Consider the following 23,937-nt stretch of genomic DNA (forward strand, 5'->3'; position numbering starts at 1 on the left):
CTCGGCTGATCACGCGCTGGTGTTTTCAATGTTAACCTTCGTTACTTATTATTTCGAGTTGTGTTTCTAATGGATAATTTACTTGATATGAGCTGCTGTTTATTCTACTTGGACGGTAATGGTCGTGCCTTCGTCCGAGAAAATTTCTATCATCATTATTATCATTATCATCATATCATCATCATAATCGTCGTCATCACCATCACCATCGTCGTCGTGAATAGCAATAAGGAGAAGGTATGAATACTGTGTGTGTGAAGTAATTGCTAGTAAAGGAAATGAATCTACTGAATTCCTGTTGAGTGGAATGTTATCTGTGTTGCCGTTGCACGTCTGCCTATTAAACAAATTGTTCTCTTAAAAGAAACGATATAACCTATTTTGAGTAAATTTTCTTCTATTTCTAATCGTGTTTGTGTATCTTTGTCCGCATGGTGTCCGTTCTCTTGACATGAGCTATTCTTCGACTGTCGTGATTCTCAAATGGTAGGCTGGACTTTTATCTTCAAATACTTACCAATTCTTGACTTTCTGATTAAAAATTATTTTATCTTTTGCATATTCCTTTCTAATATTCCTCTTAATCTCCAATAACTTTTCAGCACTAGATTTTCCTTTGAGCTCCCAGTTTTGTGTAAGGCGTAATTTTTTCTCACCCTGCTGTCAGTTGTGTTACTACGTGGCTGAAGAATGTCATTTGCCCTAATGATAACATTTATCTTTCTTATCTTGTTACGTACCTCATCATTATTCCTGAGCTTCTTGCTTTATGAATTCTGAGAAGACCCTCTAAATCTTTTGTGAGAGTTTCTCCAGTCTCTCCCTATGTGTTCAAAGTTTTCGATTGTTTGATTCCTTTTTAACTCAATGTGACTGCCCTCAATGTTGACATATACTTTGTTTTCAATTGAAACTTTTGAGACAAATTTTAACTGTTTGTTAGTTCCAGTTTGCTGTTCATTTGCTTAAAATAGAGTTTCAACAAATATCTGTAAGTGCTAGGTAGTCTGTATCCGATTTAATTTTGAATACTCTTAAATAGAGAAATAGAGTCAGTTCTGACTACTTTACCTTTGACGTATTTTTTGGATCCTTTCTCTTGTAGGGTATGTATGACATAATATGCATATCCAGTAGGGCTACATATCTTACCTGCTGTTTTTCTTGTCTACGTATGGCAGTGGAATCTCAACGGAAACTACTGTGTGATATTGTCTCATCCGGTGGGCGAATGAAAATGATAATGTCGGCGGCCTGAAATATATTTTATCTCGATAAACACTGTTCGCTTCAAAATTTTTAATTTTGTAAGTGCGTTTGTTTCCAAGAAAATATGGTGTTTCATCACGAATGTCTGTGTCACTGACTCATATTAATCACGAACAAGGCTTCAACCACATATTGCTGTTTATAACGTTTTTATCTGACATAAGTTTGGTAGAAAATCTGAAACTCTATCACTTCATTCGGTGTGCAGAGAACGCTGTAGCATTTAAGTCATCCGTTTCACACCTCGTGTCTATATCTGTCCACTTCAGAGTTATGTTCTGTTTAACTGAACCGAAATTAGGCTTTTTTATTTGTAAAAATGCAGTTCACAATCTACGTAGACGTTAAGCCTGGCGTCATTCCCACTTCTTATTTTTTGCGAGTATCGGCGAGAAATAAGTGAATTCAACTAAGTGAATAGAGAATCGCGTTATATACGACTATAGATTAATTACCTGCGTTAGTTATATAATTTAAATAATATTAAATGTCTCAGGTTTTAACCTAACTAAATCGTAACATATTTAATTGGAATGTAACCCAGTAAACGACGCAGTGGCTAGGTTCAAGGATGTTCGAATCGGATACTAATTAAGTTGAGAGATTATCACTCAAGCGCACTTGCTTGCCTGAGGTCTAGCAGTAGACTGTGAACTGCATATTAGCTGAGTTTTGCGATACTGGAAGAGGTGCCCACTTAATTTTTTGACCATGCACAAGGAAACAGGTGTAAAGGTAGAGGGATAAAAAAAAGAAAAGACATAACGTTTCAAAAAAAACATATATTTTTAAAATTTGAGTGGAACTATTTCAGCTAATAGTATTAGCATAGTAATAATAATAGTAATAAAGCACCAATCAGGTGGTCGCCCAGTCGGAAGGCAGTTCGGTGCCCGGCTGAGAATGACACGCTTAGCAGCCACCGAAATGCCTCGCAATAGGGCGGACAACTAATCTCGACAAACAGCCTCACACTGCTGCCAACAATACAGTAAATACTTTGCATATCCTCATGTAGTAAACAGAAACATAGTTTCTTTTGAAGTACATAACAAATGTGGAAGGCTCTTTATTCCTCACAAAAACAGCGTGATACGATAAAATAAGTATTAAGTACAGCAATCGCTACGTCCGTTGCTAGACTGCAAAGAGGACAATGAATACATTGAAGTTTTTCTTCTGTCTCTACCACATTTTCCCCACTTGCTTGCCTTAGCCACCATTCACTGCATTTCCTCTGGCGGTCTGCTTCTGAGTAAATCGCGGATTTCCTTACATTTCCGTACTGAGAACTTGTTTTTGATCGGCAGCGTACTGTTATTGAATTCTGTTTTGCCAACAGCGCAATCGTCTGAGGCTTTTAGACTGGAGAGACATTATTCTGTGTAAGTAAGAAAATGTACTAATTAGAATTTGTACTTTCAGAAATGAAACACTCCTTCGTGCGAGTCAGACACACCAGCGATCGGCACTCCACCGCAGCTGTTACGTAGAGCAAACAATCCAGATAACCGATCCGTATCCACCCGCCGACGCCCCGTCCCGGGGAGCGCTTTCGTTGTAGTGGCAGGAACAATGCCACGAATGGCGCGCTCGGGACCAGCCACGGCGCACAGGAGCGAGGTGAGTGCTGTACTGTCCGCCCTCCTGCCTCTGTGGGAACGCTTCCCACGTCTTCCTTACTGACGGCAGAACAATCTTTATTGTGGGCCCGACGTGCGCCTGGGAATGCAGGCTCGAGGGACTAGCCTCGTTCCCGCTGTGTCCTTCGCTGCAATCCTGAAGGCTGTTGTGTAACCCTGGGACGATCCGGGACATCATTCGACCCCGTAGCAGCCTATTTTTTGCGCAGTTGCGTAATGTTCAACAACAGGCGCACACGACGCAAAAACAGTGACGGACATTATCAACGGATGCACACACACACACACACACACACACACACACACACACACACACACACATCACTCTTCTGTGACTAGTCCAAGCATTCTAATGGAGAAAGAAGAATAGTATACATTTTTCTTACTTCCCTTCACCGCTTCCAAATACTGCTGCTGTTACCCCCATTTCCTAGCAAATGATTAAGCCGTTTTTAATGAGCTTCAATCTGATTCTGAAGCAGCGTCGCCACTGTAAAACTACATCCGTGTTTCTTTTGTGCATAATAAATACGCGAAAAGTACGAGAACTAAACAAAAAAGGTCCTGCTTAAAGTATATCTATAATGTTGCAGGCATTTGTTTGCGTAATAAATATTTTATAATGTTTGTTTTAACGCATAATCAGCACATCAACAGCCAACACTCTTACACAACCTCTCTTTTGTCTGGAGTAACAACACTTTATAGGAAAATAGGGAAATGACGTTCACGAAAGGACTTCCAAAGTATTTTCTGAACCGCATTTTCTCTTTCCGGCGTACAGTTTTGGCGAGGCAGAGCTCCTCTGGACTGTAGCAGAAAACCACACAACGAGACTGCACCGCCGCTCTAAAGTCTCTCGCCCCGCGCAGGCAGCTGCCGTACACGTTTGGAGGGCCACCTGTGCGGTCCCAGTATCACAAAGGGCGGGTGCCACAGCGTCTCAACTTCAGAAGTGTCCCGTACACAAGCACCGCGACTGGAGGTTCTCGGTCCGGCCGGCTGCCGAGCGCGGATGCTGCGCGCGCACGCCGGTCCGTGACGTCAGCGTCGTCCCGGACAGTGGCGGTGAGCCGGCGGGCAGCGGCCGGACGGCGCAGAGGGGCGGACTACAGGTGCGTCACGATGATGTCGTCGTCGAGGTCGTCTTTCTCGTCGTCCGTCTCCTCGACCTGGTTGTTGCGGGCCAGCTCGGCAGCAGCGGCGGCCGCCGCCTTGGGGTCCTCGGCCAGCATCTTCTGGCGCTTCACCTTCCGCTTGTGCAGAATCTCGACGACGACGTAGCCGGCGACGCCGACCAGCAGCACGGCCAGCATCACGTACAGCTTCATGCGCGCGCACAGCTGCGTGCTGTAGGCGTACGCCACGACGAAGCCGGCAGACTCCCACAGCCGGTAGTTGCTGAACGCCGCCTCCTTGTTGCGTCGGAACAGCGTTCCGTAGATACCTGCAACAACACGCTCTTGTCACTCCCGGTGTCCACGATTCACCAGTCGCAATAGCCGCAGTAATACATACACTGTGTTGACAAAAGTCATGAGACAGCGACATGCATATATACAGATGGCGGTAATATGTTGTATGCAAGTATAAAAGGGCAGTGCTTTGACGGAGCTCTCATTTGTACTCAGCTGGTTCATATGAAAAGGTTTGCGACGTAATTATGGTCGGGCGACGGGAATTTAAAGACTTTGAACACGGAATGGCTTGTTGGAGATAGACGCATGGAACATTCCATTTCGGAAATCGTTAGGAAATTCAATATTCCGAGATCCACAGTGCCAAGAGTGCTCCGAGAATACCAAATTTCAGGCATTACCTCTCACCACGGAGAACGGACAACGCAGTGGCCGATGGCCTTCACTTAACGACCGAGAGCAGCGGCGTTTAGTACAAATGGCTCAAATGGCTCTAGGCACTATGGGACTTAACTTCTGAGGTCATCAGTCCCCTAGAACTTAGAACTACTTAAACCTAACTAACCTAAGGACATCACACACATACATGCCCGAGGCAGGATTCGAACAACGACCGCAGCAGCAGCGCGGTTCGGGCCTGAAGCGCCTAGAACCGCTCTGTCACAGCGGTCGGCGGTGTTTAGTAGAGTTGTCAGTGCTAACAGACAAGCAACACAGCCCGAAATAAGCGCAGAAGTAAATGTGGGACGTACGATGAACGTATCCGTTAGGGAAGCGCGGCGAAATTTGGTTTTAATGGGGTACGGCAGTAGACGACCGACACGAGTGCCTTTGCCAACAACACATCACCTGCAGCGCCTCTCCTGGGACTGTGACCATGTCGGTTGAACCACATACGACTAAAAAACCGTGACCTGATCACATGAGTTCCAATTTCAGTTGTTGAGAGCTGATGGCAGGGTTCGAGTGTGTCGCTGACCCCACGAAGCCACGGACCCAAGATGTCAGCAAGGCACTGTACAAGCTGGCGTGGCTCTATAATGGTGTGGCTGTGTTTACATGGAATGGACTGGGTCCTCTGGCTATGTTCGGCCATTTGTAGACCGTTTGCAGACATTCATGGACTTCATGTATTCAGACAACGATGCAATTTTTATGGATAACACTGTGTCGTGTTGCCGGGCAACAGTTGTTCACGATAGGTTTGAAGAACATCCTGGACAGTTCGAGAGAATGATTTGGCCATCCAGATCGGCCGATATGAATGCCATCGAACATTTGTGGAACATAATAGAGAGGTCAGTACGTGCACAAAATTCTGCACCGGCAACACTTTCGCAATTATGGACACCTATGGAGGTAGAACGGCACAATATTTCTGCAGGGGACTTCCAACGACGTGTTGAGTCAATACCACGACTAGTTGCTGCGCTACTCCGTGCAGAAGGAGGTCAGACACGATGTAGGAAGTATCTCACAACTTTTGTCACGTCATTGTATGTGGGGTACGCACGTACATCTTGTAGGCCTCTCTAAGCAGCTGGTAATATTAACCACAGTCTCATAGTACATTTATCCACTAACGAAATCTCTTATCAGCTGTCCATCTTAGATTAAGAGTAGCGCAGATATTCACAAGTACAAGACTTCAGCCTCTTCTGTGCCAAAGTGAATTTCGTTATAGAGTAACGTAGTAATTTTTCCTTCTCCATCTGCATCTATATGCCTACAGTGCGATTCACAATTAAGTGCCTGGCAGAGGATTCATCGAACTACAATCACTACAAGACACTAGTGCCATTAATTCTAGAGTACTGTTTCAGTGTTCGGAGTTCTTATCAAGCAGGCACGATAACAGATAGCGAACGAATTCGAGAGACGCGCTGCTCGGGTCGTTACAAGTCGATGTAGTGGAAATGTATGGAGATGTTCAGGGAACTTATATGAGATCTTCGGAATAAAAAAAGGCGTACTTCTCATGTAACCTTGATGGATATATTCAGAGAACCATATGCACATGTGACTGTGAGACGAATGTACTTTCATCATAGTATATCTCGCGCAGAAAGGGTACATACAGGTACACACAAAGTGATTTTCCCTCGTTGTATACGCGAATGGATTAGGAAAGAAAATCGATAATATTGGTACAATGTACTCCTTACCATGGACTTTACAGTGACTTGCTGAGTATGTACGTAGCTGCAGAAGACCTAAAAGATTTCACTGTACGCTGCAATCTTCTGGTGCTTACAATTTATATGAGAACGAATCCAAAGTTGTTATATCGAGCTAATTCTCAGTAATACTTAATTAAGTGAACAAAGGTGACAGCTATTAACCAGGTAATCTGTTTGAAACTTAATACTTTGACAGCATGATGCAAGAGAGTAAAGGTAAAGCTACGTGTAACTAATCGTGCCAAAAGTAGATACATATGATAACTCGATGACGTAACTTCCGATTTTTCCCAAATATAGAACCATCTGAGTGGACTCCGGCTAGTAGAGCTCCGTATATTGCTGCAGCTAGTGAAGCGAAATGGTACTGGAGATCCATTATTCATACTTGCATAAATTAAAGCTGGTCATTCTAACATTGCGGAAAATGAAATTTTTTGCAGCCCCAATTGTTTATTAAAAACTATTTTTACCGAAACAGATGTAATAACGGACAAATAGATACATACATTCATACATATAATGATGAGCCAAAACATTATGACCATCTGCTTAATAGCTTGTTTGTCCGTCTTCGGAGCGAATACACAGCTGATTCTGCGTATCAGGAATCCGACAGTTTGGTGGTAGGTTTGTGGAGGTTTGTACATTAGATATCTACTGACAGGTCGTGTAATTCGCGTAAATTATGGGCCACTGATTTGCGTACACGGTGATGGAGCCCGGCAGCGACCCAGATCGGTTCCATAGGATTTACGTCACGCGAATCTGGTCGCCGAGACATCAACGTGAGTTCACTATAATGTTTACCAAACCACTGTAGCACGGTTTTGGCTTCGAGATATGGACAATTATGCTGCTGAAAGATGACATTAAATATTCAAATGTGCGTGAATTCCTAAGAGACCAAACTGCTGAAGTCATCGGTCCCTAGACTTACATTCTACTTAAACTAATTTAAACTAACTTATGCTAAGAACAACACACACATCTATGCCCGAGGAAGGACTTGAACCTCCGTCGGGAGGGGCTGCGCAATCCGTGGCATGGCGCCTCTAACCGTGGGGCCTCCGCGCGGGAAGATGACATCACCATCGGGGAAGATATCAAACATGAAGGGATGCAGGTGGTTCGCTGCTGTCAGTTTGTCTTCGATTACTACCACAGGTCCCATGCAACAGCAGCAGAATGTCTGCCATATCTTAATACTGCTCGCACCAGCCTGCGTCCTTGGCGCGAAGCACGTTTCGAGCCGCTGTTCACCTCGATGACGGCATTTCTGGAGACGACCATCGAGCTACTGTAGCAAAAATGTTGTTCATCCGAAGAGCCGACACGTTTCCACTGATCGACGGTCGAATCCAGACGATTCCGTGCCCACTGCAGTCATAATTGACATTGCCTCTTTGTCCACACACAAAAACGTACAAACACATAAGAGTGGTCAGCTGCGGAGCTCCATGTTCAGCATTGTACGACGAACGGTGAGCTCCGAAACATTTGTGCGTGCAGCAGCATTGTGTTCTTTCGGCAGAGATGCCACAGATCACCATATATCCTACTTTTAGAGCAGACAGGCCTGCGAGCCCCATGTTCTGAAAGGAGCCTTGGAGGTCCAACCATTTAGTGCCTAATGGTAGTTTCTCTGTCCTTATACCTCTTTCCGTAGACGCTCACGATAGTAGCACGTGAACATTCGAACATCTTCGCCGTTTTCGAAATACCCGTTCACAGGCTCTGCGTAATTAAAATCTGCCTTTCGTCAAAGTCGCTTATCTTTAGGATTTCCAGATTTGCAGCCCATATCTTCGCTAGGGTGATCCCCTGCTCCGCTCACATACTTTTGTTATCGCGTCACGTGCTCTGTAAAAGAGACCGCTTTTGCAACAGGCGGCATCCAGCGTCGCGGTGGGCAGTGGCCTCAATGTTTTGGCTTGTAAATGTATTTCTTCAGTTCCCCTGTGCTGGAAAGAAATGTTTCCAGCACTTTAAGAATTTGGAGGAATATTGTTCTAGTGTGACAGCTGTACATTGTCACAGAATGAGGAGATTAAGTGGTTCATTTCGGTCTTCTGGGTTTATCCGTGGAAGCAAGGGAGTTGAACAAAATTTGACTGTAGTGTGCTAAGGACTAAGTACGTGATTAGTGTGTAAGGAAAGAGCAGCAGAGAGTAAAAAATGTACATGAAGGAGATTTGTACTATGAAGTACGTAGAATCAGCGAGATCGAAATAACGTCGTATAAGAACAGTTGAATTACTGCTTTGTGAAATCTCTGTTCCAGCTCTCACCGGATTCGCCCAAAGTGATATAGAAATATCTCCTTAACCATGCTGTAGCAAGGGTGCACACAGATTTGAACACGATCACTTCCAAATGCAAATCGCGTTTTACGAACAGTGTTATGCAAAGAAAAAAGCAACCAGCACTCATAGGCATTTGTCAAGATTAATTTCTTTGATAGTATGTATTAGTTATATTTTAGCGGCGGTATTTTCAAGTTATCACTTTTCTACTATCTCAGTGTTTTATTGCTACTAAAATAAAAGCGATTAACCACGAAGTGAAAGGTAGTATTACGTCTCATTCTGCAAACTGTGTGCGCACCCCCCCCCCCTCTCCCATCACTAGAGCGTGTGGTTTATTTCTATTAAGCGGGACGTGTTCCTGCTTGTTTGCGTGTATTGGATGCTGTGATATTCATGCGTGACTCCAACGAGCAGACTCCTTGAATGGCTCATGCAAAAGCCGGTATAATGGTACCATTGTGTATCGGCAAAAACGAGCAAAGCCGACCGCGGACGCCATTTTAGAAACCGGTTCCGCAAGAAACGCACCGTTAAAAAAGACGACCCCTGGCTGGCTGAGACAGGCGCGCCGTGCCGGCTGGCGTCGCCCGGGGCGGTGCGGGGTCGACGGCTCGCCGTACACAGCCCTGCACCGCAGCGCAATCGGCTCAGCTCACCTCAGAAGCGACAGAGTACGTCTACTAAAATACACTGCCTGACAAGAAGTGAGGCACCCATAAAGGGAGGAGAAAACGAAATGGAACCTCACGGTTTCGAGGGTGTCTGATGTAATTTCAATGACTGCAAACGCGAGAAAAATTTACCAAGAACTTGGTAGTATGACCAACTTATCAGTATACCGTGGCACCAACTCTGGCCTGGATGAATGCACTGATATGGTTGCGAGGGGTGACATGAAGCAGTTGTATCCGCTCCTGAGGCAATTCGACCAACAACGGTTGTCACTGGTGTTCAATATCCTGCATACTGGCCCTGAAAAGGAGTTTACATCCGAGCAGGTCCCACACATGCGGATCTGGTGTTATTGTTCTTAAGTAATAGAACCCAGTACGTTGTTCTCGATGGTGAGTGTTCATCGGAGGTGAGGGTATCATCTGTAGTGCCCCAGGGAAGTGTGGTATGTCCGATCTTGTTTTCTATCTACGTAAATGATCTTTTGGATAGGGTGGATAGCAATGTGCGGCTGTTTGCTGATGATGCTGTGGTGTACGGGAAGGTGTCGTCGTTGAGTGACTGTAGGAGGATACAAGATAACTTGGACAAGATTTATGATTGGTGTAAAGAATGGCAGCTAACTCTAAATATAAATAAATGAAAAATAATGCAGATGAATAGGAAAAAGAATCCCATAATGTTTGAATACTCCATTAGTAGTGTAGCGCTTGACACAGTGACATCGATAAAAATATTTGGGCGTAACATTGCAGAGCGATATGAAAAGGGACAAGCATGTAAGGGCAGTTGTGTGGAAGGCGGATAGTCGTCTTCGGTTCATTGGTAGAATTTTGGAAAGATGTGGTTCATCTGTAAAAGAGACCGCTCTTGAAACACTAATACGACCTATTCTTGAGTACTGCTCGAGCGTTTGGGATCCCTATCGGGTCGGATTGGGGAGGACATAGAAGCAATTCAGAGGCGGGCGGTTAGATTTGTTACTGGTAGGTTTGATCATCACGCGAGTGTTACGGAAATGCTTCAGGAACTCGGGTGGGAGTCTCTAGAGGAAAGGAGGCGTTCTTTTCGTGAATCGCTATGGACGAAATTTAGAGAACCAGCATTTGAGGCTGACTGCAGTACAATTTTACTGCCAGCAACTTATATTTCGCGGAAAGACCACAAAGATAAGAGAGATAAGGGCTCGTACAGAGGCATATAGGCAGGGAGAGAAGATGCTAGTTGTGGTACGAGGTACCCTCCGCCACCCACCGTATGGTGGATTGCGGAGTATGTATTTAGATGTAGATGTAGATTGTTGGCCAAGGGAGTAAATCAGTATCACGCAAACAGTTCATACAGACACGTGGCGTGAGTGGACGGGTATTGTCCTGTTGAAAAATGGCACCACGGTACTATCAAATTAGAGGTAAAACTCGAGAATATAGGATGTCCGTGACGTACCGTTGCATGGTCGGGGTTTCCTCAGTCATTACCAGCCGGGACATGAAGTCATACCCTATGGGTCCACATAGCATGACGCCAGGAGTAACATCGCTACTCCTCTCCAAAACATTGGAAGAATGGGACTTCTCTTCATATCGCCACTGTACTTGCCAACGATGTTCATCCGGGGAAGTGCAGAACTGCGATTAGTCGACGAAAGCAGTGTGATGCCATTCATCAGCATTTTAGGCTTTCCAGTCACTTAACCACTCTAAACCCAGCCGCTTGTGTTGCGCCATTGATAGTAGCCTAATCACAGGTTGATAATTCGCTAGTTCAGCTGCCCCAACTCTCCGACCAATGGTGCGGGGTAATACAGAATGGTTCAAGGAGTCCATTACCTGTTCTCGTATGGCAGGCGCAGATGTGAACGAAGGTGTTACGATGAGCTTGGTGCATAATACGGTGATCCTTTCTTGTTGTGGTCAGACGTGGTCTACGACAAACTTCATGACGAATATGCCTTCCCTCACGTTCCCATGGGGTCCAAAATTGAGCGACTGTCACACCTGAGCGTTTTCGTCTACGGCGCTCTGGATCTCATGGACGAACAGAGCGAGCTGTGCTTGTGCAACATCAATGCTTACGGAATCCATATTGGTAGGAGATTTTCGTTCTCCACAAACATCATAGTGCGATAGCGCAGAACTGCCTAGAGCTCCTGATTGAACCAATCTTCATTAACTACCGATTATCTGATCATATTCAGGCAACACAAAATTAATTACAACTGCGTTTATGGCAACGTTCATACTGTGGCCTCACATAAGATAAAAACTGCCCTACGTCAGAAGTAAAACGTAGTGATGCGGGGTGGTTTTTATTTTATTTGAGGTCACAGTATGATATTTGAAATTAATTTTATGATACCTCAATGTGATTAGATAATTTAAACCGGTAGTTACAAAACATTTATGTCAGCAGCAGCTCCTGGCGGCTCTGAAATTTGACCTTTTTTTCTTTCTATTTTTCAATTACAGAGACACCCGCTTGTTTCCGCGATTGGGGATATGAAGCCGAAGAACTGTGTAAGGAAAAATGACACTTCAGAAGACAGCATCGATAGTGGTAAGATTTTTGCATTAATGAGCAACAGAAAAACAAGGCGGCATCAGCTGTTGCAATAAAAGAGCTGCATATGGAAGCAATAGGTGCACTGACAGCGGGAATATCGATTTGTAAAGTTAAAGGAGGCAAGGAGGCAGCTGATGAAACGGGAGTGAGGCAGGGAGAAATTTCGAGAATTAGGGGAAAATAAATAAAACTTCTAGATTTGCCAATGGCACAGTAAATGTGTCAGAAACCATAAAAGACAAATTAGTACTATTATCTGCGTCTGTCACTTTTACTTTCTCTCACGAAGCGTTTGGAGGGCGAAAAATACCTGAATCAAACTGATAAGTGTTTTAATTTGTTAATATTTATGGAACATTCCGTCGGTTCTTGGAGGAACGTAGACATATTAATAACTTGAGTACGACGTATTAATGTTCCACAATAATATTTATTAGTTTGTTATGAACCGGCTTTCGGCTTCTTAGGCCATCGTCAGAACTTAATGTTGAACAAATAGTCCACACAATTTCAGCGAGTACAAAGATATCTTTGTACAGCATTCTTTATACAGCTACGGATTCTTGCTGAAGTTGCGTGGAGTATTTGTTCAACATGAAGTTATCTGACGATGGCTCAAGGAGCCGGTAAAAGGAATTGATAAAGTCTTGAAAAAATATTGTATATGAACATAAAGAGAAGTAGAATATGAGCAACGAAGAACAGTTAAATTAATTCGTTTGCTCCTCAAGTAATGTTATTACGAAATGAAAGTAAAAGCACTAGAAGAGTTTCGCCGTTTTGGCTGCAAAATTACTGACGATGGCAGAAGTAAGGAGGACGCAAAATGAAGGAAAGCTTGGCTGTAAAAGAGAGATTTGTTAACATCATATATAAATTTAAGTGTTGGAAGTCTTTTCTTAAAGTATTTCTCTAGAGTGTTTAACTTACATGGGAAGTGAGACGAGAACTATGAACAATATAGACAAGAAGAGACTAGGAGTTTTTGAAATGTGGTACAGCAGAAGAACGGGCAAATTGGATAACCAATGCAAAGGTACTGAAATTAGTCGAGCAGAAATGAAATTTATGGCATAAATTTACTGAAAGAAAGAATCGATTGTTAGGACAGATACACAGCCATCAATACATATGACAATGGAGGAAACCGAAGAGATTAAAATTTGTGTAGGAAGACCAAGGGTGCCAGGTAAGCAGGTTCAGAGGGACGTAGACTGCAATAGTCACGCTGGAATGAAGAGACTTGCACAGGAAAGACTGTCTTGGAGAACTGCACAAACCCAGTCTTCGGGCTGAGGAGCATAACAAGAAAAATAAATACTCAAAAGTCTCCCCGTCAGAGGTTCGAGTCCTCCCATAAGACCTTACCACAAATTTCCAAATTTCCAATATTCAAAAATAGAACAGTTGCATTGACAAATATGTAAGTAGCACAGAAATCGCGAGGAAACGCAACATATTCACATATTGTCCAGCACTAAGGCCGTAGCGCAACAAGAGTGGCGCATTGTCACAGTAGAGTACATGTTCTAGTTTCCTGCAAACACAGTTCTGCTGCGGTGCGTGTAACGGGTGCAACACAGTATGCTAGTGAAATGGTGCAGTGACTGGAAACTAACTTCTAAGCTGAAGTACGCGGGACTATATGATTCTTGTGGGCAAACTAAATTGTACACGGCTTCACCAAGAAATTCAGGCAGTATATGGACCATATGCAATGTCAAGCCCAGCTGTACGGAAATGGTGTCAACAATATGAGCAAAGCCACAGAGACGCAAGTGATTCTAATCGAGAAGTCGAGAGCTTGCACGATGCGATTCCACCTTTTCGACAAGCTCAGAGAACATTTGGGGTGGTGGGGGATTTTCCAACGACCAAACAGCGGTTCTCGTATAGCTTCGTGATCAGATTTCTATTGTCGAGGAATTGAACGATCGGTAAAACGTTCCGATGTTGTTTACAGAGACTTGGGGAGTATGTTGAAAAATAGTGTGGTATACTTGTGGCATCCTGGAGTGCAGTGTAGCTTTCAGAATCATTACTTTGCCTGCCAAAAAATATTTAACCAACTTTTTGAGGTCCTCTCGTGTTATGTTAGGAGAAAAGTCCAATTTTCACTGTGGTGGAGGAAAATGACACTGTGAAAGTGGTCGAAAAGACCGGAAAATTTGTAGAAAGTAGCTGTTCCGGAAAAGAGCTACACGGAGGCGGTAACACAGGCAGTCGGAATGAAAAATGGTAGAAACGACGGATTTCATTCGGGTAGAAAGAATGTGCCGAGTCAACAGATTCTGGAAGGAAACGAGGACTGCATAACAAGTTGTTTAGCAACTCCAGGGGGCGCCTGTGTCAATTCGCACCTGTTAGAGGCACCCACAGTTCAGAGGCGCGAAAGCAAAGGCGGAGAAAAATTGCAAACGCCGCGAGGCGGAGAAAGTTGAAACTGCTTGCAGAGAAAGCAGTAGGAGCAACAGCAACACGCACCCAGCCCCGGACCTGCCGTCCTCCCAGATCACGGGTCGAACGGCACGCTGTTATGCGAGCTGCGCGCACAGACTAGTTGCGTGCCAATAAGAAACAACTGTGGCGACCCCCAAGTGATTGGTGCTCGTTACGCGCTTGCCAAGTTCAATACTTCGCAGCTAAAACGCTATTCAGTGTGTCTGACAAGCTGTTTAAGCTGCGGTACTGACCAATGTTGTTCTTTCGCTGTAGAGAGTACGCCTGGTGCCCGACCAGCATCTGAAAATGTAGAGTTAACAGAGACACAACACAAGCTCGGTATGGGGAAGGATGCGAACAGATTTTGCCCCGAAATTTGCCTTCAGCAATTTAGTGAGATTACGGGAAACCTAAACCCGGATTTTCCCAGGAATTTAGACCGCCGTCCTCCCCAATACGGGTCCACTGCGCCAGCTCGCTCGCTTTGTATCGTGTAGCGCTGTATTCACGTTATTATGTAAAAAAATAGCTGGAAGAAAGAGGGACGGTGGGAAGAACTGCAGACATATAGCAACAAACTTCATGTCTAGATGGAACACCATACTATTTATTACTCCATCAGTTCATAAAACACGGCTGAATCGTTTGGAATTTAAGGCGGGGCGGAGAGTTACGGAGACTGATCAGGAAATATTCGCCGATAATAAAAGTTTGAAAACATTGTTAGAAACTGACGTCGATCTGATAGCTAATTAAAATACTAACCAGTCTTGATGGCAAGGATTTATTAAAAACTAAAAATCACACGTCAGATGGTAACCGGTTTCGATTTTCTCAAAAATCATCTTCAGATCACGTCTCATTATGTTGTCAGCAGAGACGACGGCGGAGCATTGGCAAGTGTCGGACACAAGCAGTTACCAGTGGTGTCCTCCGATATTAATTTGCCCTTCGTATACGATTCTCTCGAATCGCCTTATCCAATCGCTGAACGAGATCCCTGTCTGACACCCCCTTCCTTCCCTTACCGTCTGCTTCAAGAATTTCTGTACGGCTTGCTTCAAAATCCACACACCATTACCACACTTTGTTGTCACACTTGATAGTTACATTATGTGGACTGCATGAAACTAGATGGAACCCCTCAGCGTGAAGAAACCGAATGACAACACGCACTTGGCACTTGTCAGGAGACAATTTCTTTCCTTCTTTCTTTCGCTGGTGCTATGTCCCGCGCAGACGCAGGGTCGGCAGTGTTAGGAACGGATTTGGCAAGGTTAGTGGAGTGGGGTGGCCGGATGCCCCTCCTGCCGCCACCCCGTACCCCCGGGACGGAGTTAGTGTACCCCTTCTGTCTGCGTTGAGTGTAATTCATGGAAAAGTGCGAGCGTGTTCAGATGTCTGCGAGTCGTGTAATTGAGGCGGAACTTGGGGACCAGCCCAGTATTCACCTAGCGGGATGTGGAAAACCGCCTAAAAACCACATCCAGGCTAGCCGGCACACCGACCGACGACGGTAATCCGCCGGGCTAACCTCTCGGCTAACCTGGCGGGTGTCAGGAGACAATTATTCCAAGCACATTTACGTGCTCACTGTGCGCTCGGGACTGGCAAGTGTGATGTAACGCTAATATACTAGAGACACTGCCCAACACATCTGCGCGAAGCTTCATCTGGAGGGGGAGGGGGGGGGGACAGCCCTCGTAAAGTTTACAGATTTTTTTTATTCGTGTGTGGGACGTGCGAAGTATTGCAAATTTTGTACTGCGTATATAAAGTGTACGAAACGTGTAAATGATCTCCGTGGCTGTTGCATCGATAAGGAAATGAAGTAAAAGGCGAAACAGGCCTGAAGGTCAGAGCAGATCAGTCTCTGTGGTAATCACCGAAAGGGGAACGGAGCGCGATTGCGGAAAACGCAAAGTAAGGGCGGGCGGATTTCCGCGGGCGTCGCGTCAGGTCCCGGGTCAGGCTGCGACCCGGCGGTGAGCGGCACAAGGTCTGCCAGAGGCGGGGCGTGAGAAACACTCCTGCCCCGCCCTGCAGGCTCATTAAAAGGCGCGCGGCGCGCCCGTGGGAATCCTGTCCCTGTGGCAGCTAGAATTTGTTTTGCGGGCGTCTCTGACACCGTGTAATTGTCCGCACGTTCACACACGCGAATATTTCGCAGTGAACCAGTACGTGCTGTTAAACCTAATTCATTTTTAATTTCATTGTAGCCACAGTAGCTATTCTGTTGCTGCTTCGTTGTGAGCTCATATACAAAAATAGACCCGTCACTTTCAACAGTCTACAAATATTCTTCTACACTGAAGAGCCAAAGAAACTGATACACCTGCCCGATATCGTATAAGGCCGCAGAGAGCACGCGGAAGTGCCGCAACACCACGTGGCACGGACTCGAGTAATATCTGAAGTAGTGCTGGAGGGAATTGACGCCATGAATCCTGCAGGGCTGTCCATAAATCCGTAAGAGTACGAGGGGATGGAGATCTAGCTCAGGAGAGTGTTCCTGGAGCCATTATGTAGCAATTCTGGACGTATGGGGTCTAGCATTGTCCTGCTGGATTTGCGGAAGTCCGTCGGAATGCACAATGGACATGAATGATGCAGGTGATCAGACTGGATGCCTACATACTTGTCACCTGTCAGAGTCATATCAAGACTTACCAGGTGTCCCATATCACTCCAACTGCACACGCCCCACACCATTACAAAGCCTCCGCTAGCTTGAACAGTCCCATGCTGACATGCGGAGTCCTTGGATTCATCAGGTTGTCTCCATACCCGTACACATTCATTCGCTCGATACAATCTGAAACGAGACTCGTTCGACCCGGAAACATGTTTCCAGTCATCAACAGTCCAATTTCAGTGTTGACAGGTCCAGGCGAGGCGTAAGGCTTTTGACAAGCAGTCATCAAGTGTACAAGAGTGGGCCTTCGGCTCCGAAAGCCCATATCGATGATGTTTCGTTAAATGGTTGGCACACTAACACTTGTTGATGGTCCAACACTGAAATCTGCATCAATTTGCGGAAGTGTCGCACTTCTGTCACGCTGAACGATTCTCTTTACTCGTCGTTGGACCCGTTCTTGCAGGATCTTTTCCCGGCCGCAGCGATGTCGAAAATTTGATGTTTTACCGGATTCCTGATGATCACGGTACACTCGTGAAATAGTAGTACGTGAAAATCCCAACTTCATCGCTACCTGGGAGATGCTGTGTAGCATCGCTCGTGCGCCGACTGTAACATCACGTTCAAACTCACTTAAATCTTGATAACCTACCATTGTAGCAGCAGTAACCGATCTAACAACTGTGTCAGACACTTGTTGTCTTCTACAGGTGATGCCGACCGTAGCACTGTATTCTGCATGTTTACATATCTTTGTATTTGAAAACGCATGCCTACACTAGTTTCTTTGGCGCTTCAGTGTTTAGTACTGTATTATTCCGCCACAGTTTCGTAGATTGGCATTAAGAACGCACTATAACTCCCACAAGACGACTTTTCTGCTTTTCAGTATCACCTGATGGAACTGTGATTTCTAAATGTACATTGGCGTCGTGAAAGCGCTCCTAAAGTGAGTAGGTGGACATTATTATTAAGTTTTCTAAGAATATTCCATTTGTCAGTCACTGTAACGTCAGTAAATAACGTTTTACCATGAAAGGTATACTAAATGTTTAAAAGTATCTAGACACCTACGAGCGGACTTAATATGGCGTGTGTTCACATCTCACCTTTATGACTGATTGCTGCAGGGGACACTTTCAGTGAGGTCGTCAGAATGTCTGCATAGGAGTCCATTCTTCCGCAAGAGCCAAAAGTAGAGAAGGATGTTAGACGCTGGAGTACGGTTTGAAGTCTATGTTCTAACTCATCCTAAAGGTGTTCCATTAGATTGAGGTCGGAACTATGGGTAGGTCAGTCCATTTCATAACTGTTACTGTCCACAAACCATTGGTTCACAGATGATGTTTTATGACTGGATGCATTGTCATGTTGATACAACAACAATCGTCTCCGAACTGTTTCTGTACTGTACGCTGTGCGCATTGCTATAAAATGTGTTCATATCGTTTCGCATTTAGCATTTTCTCAAGCGTGATAAGGGACCACATAATATCCGCGAAATCAGCTCCATATTGTTACACTACCTCCTCAGTACTTCACTGTTGGTACTAGACGGGATGTATCCAGGCATTCGCCAAACCAAAACCCTTCCATTGGATAATCACTCCAACTCTCTCGCTTCCAGTTGTCCACTGTCCAGTGGCGTCTTTCTTCACGCCACGTCAACCATCACTTAGCAGTGAGTACAGAAATATGTCGCCTAGGAGGAACTACCCGACCATTATTCCCCATTCTTTCTAAATCTCTACACGCGCAATGATCGTTCTAGCTGGAATGCTCGTAGAACTTTTGAAATCACGAGTGATTCCTCCCGATGATTTCAGGCAACTTTTGCAAGCACCCTCGACAACACTCGACGGTGGCTGTCCGTCAGTACACGAGGTCCGCTGGTCATGGTGAAACTGTGGTTGCTCCTTCGCGTTTGCACTTCACAGTCCCATCAACAATAGTCGACTTGGTCACCAGTTGGAATGTCCCTGATGGACTTATTAGTGAGCTGACGCCTAATCACTAGTGCACTGAGCTCTCCTGGCCGACTCATTCTGCCGTTACTGTTCCTCTACTGACAGCTGAATACTCTGTCCTCCTCCTGTGGCATCTGATGTTCAGTTCTGCATTGCGTAGGTGTGTCCGGACATTTTCGGCCAGACAGTGAACTTCGAAGAGGCAACGAACGAAATAAAAGAATTTCAAGGGAGAAATAAAGCTGTAGGAGCAAGAAGAATCAATAAGGCTGCCCTCGAACGTCGTAAACTCTCTAACAGAAGGAAATGTGAACTTAGAGTAATTACTGATTGGAATCTACGCCCTACTCAGCACTCGGTTTGGTAAAAATGAGAACATGGACCTATTAAACATGAAAAGTGTGGAAAATCCATAAGATTAAATGAAAGTCTGCAATTGTTACACTTTTAAGTATGTATTGTTCTTGTTATGCTCCTCAGCCCGAAAACTCGTTTATGCAGCTCTCCAAGACAGTCTTTCCTGTGCAAGCCACATCGTTCCAGAGTGACTATTGCTGCCTGTATCCATCTAAACCTGTTTACGTGGAAGCCTCGGTCTTTCTCTACAAATTTTAAATCCTCGGTTTCCTCTGTTATCAGTTGTACTGACGGCTGTCCATCTGTCCTAATAACCGTTTCTTTCTTTCAGTGAATTTATGCCATAAATTTCATTTCTGCTCGATTCAATTCAGTATCTTTCCATTGATTATCGGATCTGTCTGTTCTTCTGCTGTACCACATTTCAAAAACTCCTAGTCTCTGCCGAGCGGTCTAGGCGCTGCAGTCATGGACTGTGCGGCTGGTCCCGGCGAAGTTTCGAGTCCTCCCTCGGGAATGGGCGGTGTGTGTTTGTCCTTAGGATAAATTAGATTAAGTAGTTTGTAAGCTTAGGGGGACCTTAGCAGTTAAGTCAACTGCTGACGGGCGTTGATATATATCAACAGGGACAGGTGAAAATGTGTGCCCAACTAGGACGCGAACCCGGGATCTCCTGCTTAGATGGCCACCGAGGGCACAGAGGATAGCGCGACTGCAGGGACTATCTCACGCACGCCTCCCGCGAGACCCACATGCTCAACTTATATGTCCAGACACTACATTCGTAGTGTCCCTGTCCAACACACTTATTACTCGTGGAAGACATTCTTACCAAGTTCCGTAAAGGTTTGGGGAATATGTGTGCATCCGCACAGAAGAAGAAGGTCATGGCCGGTATTACCAGAACTATATAATTCTGTGGATATGGTGTTGTTCTTTCGGACATGTCCGATTTTGAAGAGGAGATGCTGGAACGTGTTGCAACGGACCCCACTACAAGCACGTGAAACGGGTCATGGGACAACGTAAATACGATATTACAGAGCCACTTTATGGACAAGTTAAGTAAACAAAACCTGCATCGTGACTTCCTAGTAATCGGTCTAGTCCTCCTTGTTTCCCAGCAGTAAAGAATGTACATGTAAATAAACAGCATAGTACGTGTAACGCATGTTAGTTATAGATACGGTGAAAACGGTAATACCAGACATAGCTGTAGACAGGTTTACTTCAATATTTCCTTAAGCTGGCTTCTACGACACCAGGTTCCCTATCTCAAATTGTGCAGTGGAGCATTCCTTATGTCCTGTTACAATTTTGCACGCTCTTACGGAAACATCTTGTAGCTGCGCGAGACCTCGAGAAAGCATTCTGCCGTGTGCACCGTTCGCCAGGGTGTCCGGTACAAAGCTGTTGCTGTAGCGGCTACACTCGCGCGCACTCACCGTTGACTTGAGTCTGCCACACGGCGTCGCCGACGCCCCACAGGCCGGAGATGGCGTAGAAGACGAGCGGCGTGGCGGGGTTGGGCCTCCAGATAAGCAGCACGCCGACGAGGCAGGCGTGCACGAGGGCGCCCAGCGCCATCAGCGGGAACCGGCCCACGAACTTCATCACCGAGCCGAACAGCAGCGAGCAGATGGCGTTCACCACGCCGAAGCAGATCATCACGAAGCCCACGTTGTGCACCCCCAGCGCGCACGACACGTACGCCTGCAACGGCAAAAAACAGAGAAGAGATTAGTCGTGAACTCGTCACTGTTTGGCGAACGTTAATAAGCAGTTCAATAGTTGACATAATTGTTGATCCTGTTTGCAGGTAGAAAATAAGAGTGAATTCGTAACCAGTAGCAAGATCTGGTTTTCGATGTCCAATATTAAAAGAACTTACAAGATAAATCGATGTCCAGATGTGGTTGTAAAGAAGGGCCGGAATTAAAAAAACTGGCTCAAGTGAACATAGCGAGCCAGTGATACACTACTGGCCATTAAAATGGCTACACCACGAAGATGACGTGCTATAGACGTGAAATTTAACCGACAGGAAGAAGATGCTCTGATATGCAAATGATTAGCTTTTCAGAGCATTCACACAAGGTTGCCGCCGGTGGCGAGACTTACAACGTGCTGACATGAGGGACGTTTCCAACCGATTTCTCATACACAAACAGCAGTTGACCGGTGTTGCCTGGTGAAACGTTGTTGTGATGCCTCGTGTAAGGAGGAGAAATGCGTACCATCACTTTTCTGACTTTGATAAAGGTCGGATTGTAGCCTATCGCGATTGCGGTTTATCGTATCGCGACATTGCTGCTCGCGTTGGTCGAGATCCAATGACTGTTAGCATAATATTGAATCGGTGGGTTCAGGAGGGTAATACGGAACGCCGTGCTGGATCCCAACGGTATCGTATCACTAGCAGTCGAGATGACAGGAATCTTATCCGCATGGCAGTAACGGATCGTACAGCCACGTTGCGATCCCTGAGTCAACAGATGGGGACCTTTGCAAGACAACAACCATCTGCACGAACAGGTCGACGACGTTTGCAGCAGCATGGACTATCAGCTCGGAGACCATGCCTGTGCTACCCTTGATGCTGCATCACAGACAGGAGCGCCTGCGATGGTGTACTCAACAATGGACCTGGGTGCACGAATGGCAAAACGTCATTTTTTTCAGATGAATCCAGGTTCTATTTACAGCATTATGATGGCCACATCCGTGTTTGGCGACATCGCGGTGAACGCACATTGGAAGCGTGTATTCATCAACACCATACTGGCGTATCACCTTGCGTGATGGTATGGGGAGCCATTGGTTACACGTCTCGGTCACCTCTTGTTCGTACTGACGGCACTTTGAACAGTGGACGTTACATTTCAGATGTGTTACGGCCCGTGGCTCTACCCTTCATTCGATCCCTACGGAACCCTACATTTCAGCAGGATAATGCACTACCGCATATTGCAGGTCTTGTACGGGACTTTCTGGATAGAGAAAATGTTCGACTGCTACCCTGGCCAACACATTCTCCAGATCTCTCACCAACTGAAAACGCCTGGTCAATGATGTCCGAGCAACTGGCTCGTCACACTACGCCAGTCACTACTGTTGATGAACTGTGGTATCGTGTTGAAGCTCCATGGGCAGCTGCACCTGTACACGCCATCCAAGAGCTGTTTGACTCAATGCCCGGGCGTATCAAGGCTGTTATTACGGCCAGAGGTGGTTGTTCTGGGTACTGATTTCTCAGGATCCATGCACCAAAATGGCGTGAAAATGTAATCACATGTCAGTTCTAGTATAATATATTTGACCAGTGAATACCCGTTTATCATCTGCATTTCTTCTTGGTGTAGCAGTTTTAATGGCCAGAGTGTATATTTTTTTTACTTGTGGCGTAGGTGGCATCAGTTATAGATGTAGTCCGTGTATTTTGTTTACAATATGTCGTTCAGTTCATGCGGGTGTTGCTTAGCCTATATAGATTTAGTCGGGATGTCGAATGTGTTGAAGAACGCTATACTTTCGTTCTGCGTTGTACAGCGACTTTACTGTTGTGGTAGCGTAGACCAAGATTTCTAAGGTGACTGTTTGGTGCTAGGTTATTGAAGCCAATGAATGTGTGTCGGAAATTCTTATATTTGCATATTTTATAGCAACAAGTTTTCCAACATCATCTAGCGTGTTGTGCTACACGCGATTAAACAGGTTCAATAAAAATTCAAGCGTTGATGAAAACCCCTATTTACCACTGTGTTCTGTTATCTAGTTTTTATAACTCCCATATTTCCGTTGAATTTCCGTTAATTTTGAGTTCTTGTTTTGATTGCTTTCTTGAAGCTCGAATCTCCATCGTGCTGATGACGTTTTCGGTCTGTGGTGTCGCGTCGTTTACTGACCCCATAAAAAAAATACACGCAAGTGTGAAGTGCATAGATGTTAGAAATCCATCCTATTACGCAAGACTATTATTGAAAAACTCAAGACGAATTGGTCCAGCTGAACTAGAAATATTTCACGAACTCATCAGCTGTTGGCACCGAAGAAAAAAAGGACGTCTTCAGGCTAGATACGATACGCCAGCAATAGGTAAGCACATATATAAAGCTGACCACCCGTCGCAGGGAATTGAGGGAGATTGGAATATAGCACGCTGAAAGGAAAGGGAAGATTCCTGCCCTACCGGAGCTGCTCGAAATATCTATTCACGAAATAAATTACAATAATGTTCAAACGGGGGCAGCAAAATTGAATTTTTAAGTCTTTGTGGACTTTTTTGGCGCGAATACAAAACATTTTTTGTTTCGTTCTTTTAAAAAACGACAGATAACTGGAGCAATCATAAAACTCTTTACTCTCCAGAGGTATGTCCGTAACCTAAGCATGTCCTGTAACCAATTCTGATTGTTAGCGTGCATCGCTCACATATTGTAGTTTTTCTTTACTTGTAAAATACAACAAGTTTGTACTCTTA

General features: G+C 45.2%; 2 protein-coding genes across 2 annotated transcripts in view; one reads left to right on the forward strand and one right to left on the reverse strand.

Moving 5' to 3' along the window:
* The window catches only part of LOC126266861 (CREB-regulated transcription coactivator 1-like), a 674,669-nt gene that overhangs the window by 421,110 nt on the left and 229,622 nt on the right, over positions 1-23,937 (forward strand). The window lies entirely within an intron of this gene.
* Positions 2,041-23,937, reverse strand: part of LOC126266862 (UNC93-like protein) — a 224,995-nt gene continuing 203,098 nt past the window's right edge. The window contains exons 6-7 of the mRNA XM_049971484.1: positions 20,903-21,170; positions 2,041-4,359 (exon numbers count right to left, since the gene is read on the reverse strand). Coding sequence (XP_049827441.1) covers positions 4,022-4,359; positions 20,903-21,170 — 606 coding nt within the window. The 3' untranslated portion in view covers positions 2,041-4,021. The remainder of the gene's footprint in view (positions 4,360-20,902; positions 21,171-23,937) is intronic.

The sequence above is a fragment of the Schistocerca gregaria genome, chromosome 4, assembly GCF_023897955.1.
Source record: "Schistocerca gregaria isolate iqSchGreg1 chromosome 4, iqSchGreg1.2, whole genome shotgun sequence".
Classification (NCBI taxonomy): Eukaryota; Metazoa; Arthropoda; class Insecta; order Orthoptera; family Acrididae; genus Schistocerca; species Schistocerca gregaria.